The sequence below is a fragment of the Dendrobium catenatum genome, unplaced genomic scaffold, assembly GCF_001605985.2.
Source record: "Dendrobium catenatum unplaced genomic scaffold, ASM160598v2 fragScaff_scaffold_932, whole genome shotgun sequence".
Taxonomy (NCBI): Eukaryota; Viridiplantae; Streptophyta; class Magnoliopsida; order Asparagales; family Orchidaceae; genus Dendrobium; species Dendrobium catenatum.
The window spans coordinates 1,697,038-1,707,966 of NW_021319394.1; the positions used below are offsets into that span (position 1 = coordinate 1,697,038).

A 10,929-nucleotide genomic window follows, 5' to 3' on the forward strand; every position below is an offset into this window, starting at 1 on the left:
TGAAGAAGAGTTTGAGGATGACTTTGACATTAATTATGAAGATTCTTCTGAAGAAAATCAAAGTGATGATGAGCCTGCATTGGGTCTTGATCCTAAAGGGATATTTTATTTTTAAGTGAGTTTATTTTAAATCTTCTTTTCCAATAATATACTAATGTTATCTTAGAACAAATCGTCAAATTCACAATTGATGTAATATTTTGTTATTTTTTGACATTTTTGTCATTATTCATAATTTTAAATTGCTTTATTTTTATAATTTTTTAGGCTTACGCCTCGATCCTCCTCGAGGCTTACGCCTCGCCTCGCTTAGCCAAAATGCCTCGATTCTCGATTTCGCCTTTTAAAACGTTGACCTCCATAATTCAAATTTACCTTCAACTCCCTCTCTAGTCTTATCAACAAGAAGAATATCATTAGCAAAAAGCATATGCCAAGGTACATCCTCTTGCAAATGTCTAGTGAAAACATCCATGACTAAAGCAAAAAGATATGGGCTTAAGGTTGATCCTTGATGTAACCCACCGAATAGGGAAATACTTAGTCAAACCACCTAGTGTTTGAACACAAGTAATAACTCCTATAAATATATATTTAATGATTTGAATATAAGCGTTATTAACTCCTTTCTTTTCAAGAATTTTCCAAAGCACTTATGTTAGAACTTTTTCATATGGTTTTTCTAAATCAATAAAATATCATGTGGATCCTCTTTATTTTCTCTATATTTCTCTACCAAACCTCTTAATAAATGTAAGGCTTCCATAGTCGACCTACCCGGCATGAATCCAAATTGATTTTGAGAAACATTAATATCACGCCGCAATCTATGCTCCATAACTTGCTCCCATAGTTTTAAAGTATAGCACATTAACTTAATTCCTCCATAATTCGCACAATCTTGTGCATCACCTTTACTCTTAAAAATAGAAATTAACACACTCATTATTCACTCATCTGGCATCTTTTTGGTCTTCAAAATAGTATTAAAAGTTTATTAAGTCAAGAAATTCATTCACTCCTAAGCATTTCCACACCTCTATTGAAACATCATCAGGTCCAACAGCTTTTCCACCCTTCATTTTATTTAAAGCCTCTCTAACTTCAGTTTTACTAATACGCCGATAAAAACATAAATCTTTATTTTCATTTAGGGTGCTAAGGTCACTACAGTCAATCGCATTTTCACATTCTTCATTAAAAAGTTTAGCAAAATATCTCATCCACCTTTGTTGAATATCATCGTCTAAAAAAAGTACTTTTTGATCTTCATCCTTAATATATTTCACTTGAACTAAATCCTTACTATTCCTATCTCTTTGTTTGGCTAACTTATACATATATCTTTCTCCCTCCTTAATATCTAATCTATTATATAAATCATTAAAAGTTAAGGTCTTTGCATCGCATATTGCTTTCTTAGATTCTTTACGTGCCTCTTTATATCTTTTCCAATTATCATAGTTTTTACAATTAAACCAATTTTTATAACAATCTTCTTATTTTTAATCTTTTCTTGCACATTTCAGAAAGATTTTTATTGTTTTAGGAAATAAATTAACTACCATCTATAAGACACATTATGATGAAGTTATGGCGCTTCATCTTCCATGCAAGAACTACCATGATTTGTTTCTAAGTCTTAGTTACTCATGATGTACTTTATGAAATACATTCTAAAAGCACTAGTTTAATTCAAGAATCCAGAACTTACACTGACGGAAAGTCATACAAGACGCTACTGAGCCAGTTCATTTGCCTTCAACAAAAGAACTTGGCACATTCGCTATTAAAATGTCAATATCAAATATTCTTGATGATATATTTGAAAAATAAAAGGCCTGGAATTGGATTAGATATTCCTATTACAATTCATTTTCCTAACTACACACAAATCAGTATATTAAATGAAGTATTAGTGCGAAAAAAAAAATCAAACTACATTAGATCAACATGGATCCGCTAATAGCTTTAATGGAACCGATCAAAAACAATTTATAAGAAACCTAAACAGTTGAACATGCATGTTGAAACTACAACTCAACAAGAAGTTTCTTTACATTCATCCAAATTTGCTTTGGTTTCTAAATTCTCTTCTGATTTCCTTATTGGTATGGATAATCGCGAAGTATATTATTCCCTAAATACTGATCGTACGACTATTAGCTTACGGATTGCTTCTATTTATCACATTCTTAATGTTTTTTATAAAAACACAAAACACAAAGTGGTGATACTAATCTTGAAAAACCTAAGTTCCATAGATGCTACTTCCACCATTACTTTCGTATAACCATTCCGCAAACCTCAAATCTCAAATATTCTCCTTTTTTCCCATGAGAATTGTCCAATTTATAGGTACCATAACATACCTTCATCTTCAACATTTCACCACCTTTTGGTCCGGTCAAGAATTCCACTCTTGTTATCATGGTCAAGCAAACCTAAAAACCCATGAAGAGCATACAATACATGTAAAATAAAAATGATGATAAAAATCTAAGGACCGCAGCTCGATAGTATTCAGCTATAAGGACAATGCATTGCACAGATAAATGCTTCATAACTTCTAGCAAACTTCTACTATGTCAAACAAGCTCACGCATATGACGTTAAGAAAATTACGAGCTCATCAATGCATTGAAAAAATAAAATCCTTCTCATAGAAATAGACCATTGTCATGGCCATTTTTGGTTCCTAATTCTTGCTTCAACTAAGCTAACAACTGAAATGCCATGAACAGTAGCTTTGACTAATCAAAAAGGTGAATCTACAAGTAGATTCACAGAATGGATGAAACTTATGCAAGAATCCTTAATAGATTCTACCCCTTGTCAACTAAAAAAACTACAATAAATTCTGTCAAAGCTCAAAGGCATACAATTTCAAAGCAAAAAATAAAATTAAAATAAAAACATTAAGATAATCTAACTGAATATCCAGAGCTATCATCCAGTAGGGTTGCATGCAATTAAATAATCTAAACTCATATAATGCAATTCAGGAAAAGAAATGAGCTCCAAAGTACCTGGGATCGAAACCGTCTAATGTTATGCATCGTTGTGACCTTTGGGTGGGTCCCTGTCTGGTCATCAACTACACTTTAACAGTGAAAGGATTGCCAAAACAAATTAATTACCTAACAGATGTCTATCAAACCTCGATGGCGTATTGTTCAGCTGGAAGGCCAAATGCATCCCATCCCATTGGGTGTAAAACATTGAATCCTTTCATGCGTTTGTATCTCGATAAAATGTCTGTTGCGGTGTAGCCAAGGGGGTGGCCAACATGTAATCCTGCACCGCTGCAACATACAATGCAATGCTTCAATTTTCATGAAGACAAAATAATTAAAATCATGGAAAGTAAAAAAAAAAAAAGCCAATTTGTAGAATTTCCTGAGATTTTTTCAGAAAGTTTATGCTTAGTTAAGCAGCGCTTATTGCTTAGTATGTAAAACAGTCTGAATTTTGAAGTAGTGCATTATTTTAGCCGGTGCCAACAAACAAAATGAGACAGCAAAGCCCACACCAGTGTAGCAAGCTTATCAACGGAACAAAATGATGTCCTGCTTCAAACCTATCATTTGACAATGCTTTCTCCTTAGTGGTCAACCTAAATCGTTGAAAAGACAAAACCCAAAATCTTAACAGATATTTAGATATCGGCTTCTTGATCCATTAAAGTTCCTCACGCGACCTGGGCCTAAAACAGGCAGCAAAAGCACAATTTAGTATCCATCTTTTTATAATTTTAAATTCACAATTAACATCAAAATTTCATATATATAGCTGCGTCATATTTTGTATCCAATTACAAGAGTGCCCAATTCAAGGTTATTACTTTGATCCAATGGAAATCAGTAAATCATTACTGTCCACACTCCAGAATGCTTTCTAAGAGTCTCATTATGTTCCACAGTATATCTAAAATAAATCTTTACTGGAATTTGAATTGATATGCTTTTCATTAAGACATTAATTACCTTTAAATGGGAATTCCGTGGCATGTTCATGGCATCCATATGTGACTAACTAGATGAAAAAACAATGGAGGCAAACAAGAAATTGACTCCAACAACAACAACATCATCATCTTCAACCCTTTAACCCACTAAATGGGGTCGGCTACATGAATTTTGTTTTCTCCATTGGGTCCTGTTAAGAGTCAAATTCTCATTTAAATCTAACAAGAAATTGACTCCAAACATCCAAATCCATAACTCAAAGTGGTCCACAACTGATGCAAACATGTGCGCAAATCCTCATAAAAAAGAAGAAGAAAAAGAATAAACTGATAGATATACAAAGTTATATATATATGTGTGTGTGTATGTACATATACATCTTTATAACAATAAACTTAAATGTTTATAAACAATAAATAAATAAATAGCGCTTATAAGAAGTGGCCCCTTTGTCAATAGATGATTCTTCAACAACACCATTTTCACACTTTGTCCCCCTCTCCCACATCCTGCTGAAAAACAACTTTTATAAATCAAACACCTCTCTTCTCCCTCACGTTTCTTTCTTCTTCTCCACATTTCACTCCATTGAAACTTTCATTCTACAAAATGTTGAATGGCTCAATCCCCCTTACCATATCTCTGCCTCCGTCTCCCTCGCTTACTGTCTCACTAACTTGGAAATACCTCACAACAAGAAGTAGAAAATGGAAGATGGACTTTTAGTAAGAATCTTGCATGCAAATTGTTTACATCATTTTAACATAGTGGGAGCAATTTAAAAAAAATGTAAGGTGATTTCATGACAAAAGGCCACACAAAAATACCCCAAAGAATCATTATTAGTGTGGTGGGATGATTTAAAAGAAAAAATAAAACAAAAAAAATAGTGTGGTGGGATGAAGTTTTGGCCAAGCTTGCCCCGTGCTTTACACCCAAAATGCCTTTAATGACATGGCGGGATGGCCTACTTCCACGAATCGCTCAAACTCCAAATTTTTGGACATGAAAAAGATAATAAAAGGTAAAACAAAACAAAATGCAAGTTTGAAAAGAAAATGAATGAGAAGATTGCATTGAAAAACATGCAACATAAGGATTTTATATATTTTATTATTGCACGAATTTTCAATGTGCTCATCAACAATATGGGAAGTTAAACAGTGGCAAATTTGCAAAAAGAAGCAAGCAAATGGTGCGATAACAAAAAAAATCTTTATTCATATTTTGATGCAAGCTTCATCATCAAACAAATAATAAAATTTTAAACCCAAAAAAAAATTCAAAATGGCCCGAGACATTAGATAATTTTTCATGCCAAGCAAGTCACATCATAAAGCCTACAAGACATGTTTTTAGATGCAAGTGAAGCATAAATTCACCACATTTAAAAAATGTGTGAACTTATTTCAAGTATTTAATTACATTTGTGTCCCTCCCCAAAAAAATTGTCGCCTAGCGTCGAATGAGATAACTATTATTTTCCAGAGCATAAAAATAATGGAAAATATAGAAAACAAAATTTTTTTAAAAAAAAATCTCATTGGAAAAACATGTGAAATGTCCTCATAAAAGAAAAATATCAATATGATAACTTTCAAAAGAAAAATCAAAGAAAATGCCAAAAAGATTTGGAAGTTTCAAAATATTCCAAGATGAATCCCAGAGCCATAGTTAGCCCAATCTTTCCCGAGGTTATGTCGAAGCTTACAGCCCCCTATTTTCTAACAAATTAAATAAATATCAATATTTTAAGAAATTTGTTAGACCGGTCCAGCTAGTCCACATGGGACCGGCCCAGGAAGAACAAAGACGGAAGTTCCGCCCTCCTGTGTATGTCGATCGGACCGAAGAATCCAAGGGAACTTTTTGGGAAAGATTTTTTAGGGATTTGGGAGGGAAATTTGAATGTAGGGATTGCTTAGATATTTCCTTTTGAATTGTAAGCATTAAATAGTTTGTTCTCCTATGGTTAGGGCATCTTGAATTTGGCTGAAATTTGAGATCCCTTAGGTTTTTGGGCTCTAGAGACGTTAGAGATTTGGGAGAGATAGATCCTCCTCTCGAATAGAGGATCAATTGTATCTTGCTATTTTCTTCCGTTAGTTTGTGTTCTTTTAATAAAATTATAAAATTCCTGTTTTATCTGATTTTCCGTTGGAATTGTGGAGATTTCTCGTTGTTTTTTTCAAGATCGTTTGGTTTCACTTGAGATCTTTAAGTGTTTTCTACAAATTGGTATCAGAGCAGATTTTGGGACTGTTTTGGGATTTTTTATGTGAAAACCAGCGGTTGTTTTTCAGCTGGAATATGGGCTATTTGCTATTTTCAAATGTCAAATTCCATATTTTTTTAGTCTACAAAAATTCGGATAATAATGGCGGCCAAGAAGTGGATGCATTGGAGGAAGGTCTCGAAGTGAAGATTGGACAAATTTAATCTAAAATTACATATCTACAAACTCAAATTTCATATTAAAAAAACATATTTCAGTTATCCATGAGAAGTTCGATTCAAATTTTTCGATCATGGAGGAGATGTTAAGAAAGCTCTTGGAGATGCAAACAAAAACTTCAAGACTGGTTCCGACGGCTAACCCTAACCAACATTTGACCGGGATTCCCTTGGCCGAATCGAAGGGAAGGAGAATAGACAAGAAGAGTTTGACGAGGGGAGTTTCTTTCATCAAGAGCCACCTCCTGTGAATTCGATAAGGGGTGGATCAAGGTTTCTAGATGAGGGGACAACAAAGATAAATCTTTTGGTGGAGACGGTAGGGCGGCCGACCACTATGAGAGGCATTTTGGGCAAGGGGAGCCACTCATCGGAAGAGAGGGTGAAGAGCCACCTCCTAGGGTTCCAATAAGGGGCAGAATTGGGTTATCGGATGGGGAAGGGCATTTCATGGTGAAGGTGGAGGGGTTGGCTGACCCCTATGCAAGGTCTTAGGAAAGGGAAGTGGACGACCGAATAAGGGGGATGGGCCGAACCATGGGGATCAGGTCAGGTGAGGCGAAAGGAAGGAATGTGGGATTCCCAAGATACATGGGGGAAATATGGAGGTATCACGATAACCGCCACACTGGAGGACGAAGCAGTTATTGGGGTGACAGTGATCCTAGGGTAGAAAGTTGGGGATGTTAGTATTTGAAAGGGAGGAGGATGCTTATGGGTGGGTCTACTGGGTGGAGATGTATCTCATGGTGAATGGGGTAACAGATGCGGAGAGACAAACGGTAGCGACCCCATGTTTGGAAGGGAAAGCTTTAGCTTGGTTCTAGTGGACGATAGCATGGTCACTAATAAAGTAGCTAAAGAAAGCTATCAACAGCATCCCATCCTTCCACCTTGAGGGCAAGGTGGGTCTTTGGGATGGGAGTATTGTTAAACCGATCCAGCCGGTCAACATGGGACTAGCCCAGGCGGAATAGAGGCGGAAGTTCACCTCTCCTAAGTATGTCGATCAGACCGCAGAATCCAAGGGAGCTTTTTGGGAAAGATTTTTTAGGGATTTGGGAGGAAAATTTGAATGTAGGAACTGTTTAAAGATTTTCTTTTGGATTGTATGCATTAAATTGTTTGTTTTTTTTGGGTTAGGGCATCTTGAATTTGGCTGAAATTTGAGATCCCTTTGGTTTTTGGGCTCTAGCGGCGTCTAGAGATTTGGGAGAGATGGATTCTCCTCTCAAATAAAGGATCAATTGTATCTTGTTATTTTCTTCCGTTAGTTTGTGTTCTTGCAATAAAATTCCTATTTTTATCTAATTTTTCATTTGATTTGTGTAGTTTTCTCGCTGTTTTTGTCAAAATCGTTAGGTTACACTTGAGATCTTCAAGTGTTTCCTAACAAAATTACAAAAATTGGGCATAAATACTTAAAAACGTATGGTCCACTAAAGCCCGATCCACAACATGAAAGGGGTAGAGTTGACAAGGTCTACGTTCCAATAGTTGCCAAATTGCAAGAGAACTATTATAGTTCTGTCATCCCATTTGAACAATTCCGTCATCCCATTTTAATTCAACAAGAAAACACTCTGAACAGCTTTGCGTATAGGGAAAAATAGACCTTGGGCCTCCTCCCCATTATCAGAGATATAACTCACACTTCACAATCAGTCAACTATATATCGGGTTAGAGTAGATAGGGCACATAGCTCAATAATTATTCAAGGCCTGATTATCTATATGCAAAGGGTAATGTCGACAAGTTCTATAAATAAAAAGCTATCATAACCATAACCGGACAGTTTCTAATGCCTGATCGACTACACACAATTGATAGAGTTCACTGGATAAAAAGAAAGAAACTGAGAAGCATCTAAAAACAAGAAATGCACACAAAGTTTCCAATCCAACTTCAAATGATGGGATGAATTAGACAACCACCAACACTACAAGCAAAAAAATCACAAATAAAATGAAAAAACATCAAGAAGGTCCACACCAACTGGTGCAAACATTCATCATCTTGTTTTGCATGGCAATATGCCAAGACTTCAAGATCGAACCGAGAGAATTAAATACAGCCCTTGAAGCAGTAGAAAAGGCATCTCCAATCTTATAATCAATAGTTGTAGTTTCCAAAAGCAATGCAACAGTGTGGAGGATTAAGCATGATAGAAGGTTTTTCTTCACCCATCAATCTTCTCAATCAATAAGAGTTTCAATTTGCATTGTAAGTTGAATAATAATTGAATTTGGTAGTTGTTACCGAAACAATTGTTTGAACATTTGATCTCACTTCTGCAAACATCATATAGAAATAACTGCAATCTCATTCATATTTTAATTACTTTGTTTTCTTGCATGTTGGTGAATTTTGAGTCACGTCAAACATAGATTTCAATATTATACAGCATTACTAAGCCTCTGTGATTGATTTCAATGTTGCAAAAATAGGAGTATTTCTAAATTACTCCTATTGCTGCAAAAGGTGAATGTTTTACATATAAAAGAAAATCTTCCATGTGAGTTCAATCTTCCAAAGAGTTGAACTTTTTCCCTATAGATAGTTTCTTAGAAAAGGCCTCATGATGTTGTCTTTCAATATTGATAGGTAGAATCGACTAATGCACTGCACTCCACATTATTGCCAAATAAAGTTGGTTAAGTAGACATAAATGTGAAAGATAGGCCTGCCTCCCTAATCTTGAAAACCAAAATCAAAGATAATAAAGCAATCCAATCACACACGGGTTTCACTAGAAATACTCATATTTAGGACATCGGAAAATTTTCAGTTTCGCCTCAAAATTAAGTTAGAAGTGACAGCAAAAATCTTCAAACACTTCCAACAAGCACATCTCAATCCATTGCCAGAAATCCAGACAGAATAACAAACTTAATCGTGAGTTAATATGAAAACAGTATCGAAGAAAGAAAATATAAAAAGCGTCCTCTATCCCTGCCTCTTGCCTGATGATTATAGTCAATTCACAACCTCTACAACCCTAAAGTATTCAACGAGAAGTATTAGTACCTAGGATAAGGGAACATATCAAGAATGTAACACTTCGGTTTGGACATATCCACTTCATCAGGCGTGCGGAAAGTTCGGTTCTCCTCCCAGTAGAGCTGCCACCGTGGTTCAATCTCATCAAAAGGATAAGCTTTCCTCTGCTGGGCAGCCTGGGGCGTGCCGTAAGTGCCGCTATTTTCTCCACCCCTGCCTCCGTTGTCGGCAGAGGAGAGACAGCACCGGACAAAAACAGGCCGACGAGGCGTCAGGCGGGTGGCGACGAAGTATAGGGGGCGGCTTGGAGAGATAGTAGAATGCAGGAGCTGTACCTCCATGGCTAGCCCTGCTGGCCGTTTGCAATGCTGGTGCATGCCCGCTGGGAGGAGGCCGGGATAATACCTGGGCTTTTAACGGTGAAAATAGTGGAAGGCTGGATGAGGGTCTGCGACCGCAGAAACCAAAAAAAATGAAGATGGTCCGTCTACCCTTCGCTTATCTTATTTCTGGGAAGATTTATTTTACATGCCCCATAACAGGAACAATTATTACGTTCTCCTATGGGACTCAGAGCAACATTCCATCAGAGCCCAAATTCCATCAAAAAATGAGTTGTACCGAGCAAATACCGAGCAATACCAAACAATAACGAGGATTACCATCATTTGAAGACCCAATACCGAGTTATACCGAGCTAAACCGAGAAATACCGAGTTATACAAAAGTTGTACCGAGTTTTTCCTAGAAAAACTCGGTACAACTCGGTATTTCTCGGTACAGCACCGTATAACTCGGTATTGGTCTTCAAAGAGCGATATTCCTCGTTAATATCAAATAATACCTAGTTGTACCAAGCAAATACCGAGTTTTTTGACGAAATTTTGCCTCCAACCGGACGTTCCTCTACGTCCTTAAACCGGGTGTAATAAATCCCATAACAGCCCTTATAATTATTATTTTTTTTTAGAATTTCTCATAATTGTATAAATAGGCTTTTTATTTTGTAAAAAGATAAGTTATTTAAATCAAAATATTCTCATATATTTATATCATTATTGTAATTTCACCTTATATCCCCATTGCAGCTCCACATTATATTTTAGCTTTCTCCATTGCTTTCATTGTCATTTTGTTTGAGATTTTTACATTCAACAAGAGTGAGAGAACCACAATATTAAGGCTGCGTTTAGGACGGCTTTCTTTCTGCTTCTTAAAACAGCTTTCTAGTACAAAAATTTTAATTTTTATACTAAAAAACTGCTTTAAGAAGTAGTAAAAAAAATCGTCTCAAACGAAGCCTAAATCTCATTCGGTTTAATAGTTACTTCAACATATATTACTAAAATTTTCTTAACATCTATATCATGTAGCATATGATTCAAAAGAATTAGGCCATTTTGATCAAGCGTGTAGCATATGATCCAACAAAATTAAGCCATTTTATTGAAGCTCTAGTATTGAACTACACATAATATCAATAAGACTTTTCAAATTTTATTAGAA

At 35.7% G+C, this 10,929-nt stretch overlaps 1 protein-coding gene across 7 annotated transcripts in view; it reads right to left on the bottom strand.

The window, feature by feature from the left end:
- Positions 1-9,930, bottom strand: part of LOC110094682 (leucine--tRNA ligase, chloroplastic/mitochondrial) — a 79,568-nt gene extending 69,638 nt beyond the window's left edge. The window contains exons 1-5 of one of the 7 annotated variants that reach the window (XM_028697447.1): positions 9,451-9,581; positions 3,581-3,706; positions 3,161-3,305; positions 3,030-3,082; positions 2,373-2,444 (exon numbers count right to left, since the gene is read on the bottom strand). In XM_028697447.1, the coding sequence (XP_028553280.1) occupies positions 2,373-2,444; positions 3,030-3,059 (102 nt within the window). In that variant the 5' untranslated portion in view covers positions 3,060-3,082; positions 3,161-3,305; positions 3,581-3,706; positions 9,451-9,581. Of the gene's footprint in view, positions 1-2,372; positions 2,445-3,029; positions 3,087-3,160; positions 3,306-3,580; positions 3,707-9,450 lie in introns of all 7 variants that reach the window. The other 6 variants (XM_028697446.1, XR_003701663.1, XM_028697445.1 and 3 more) reach the window with 6 other exon arrangements.
- Positions 9,931-10,929: the final 999 nt, after the last annotated feature.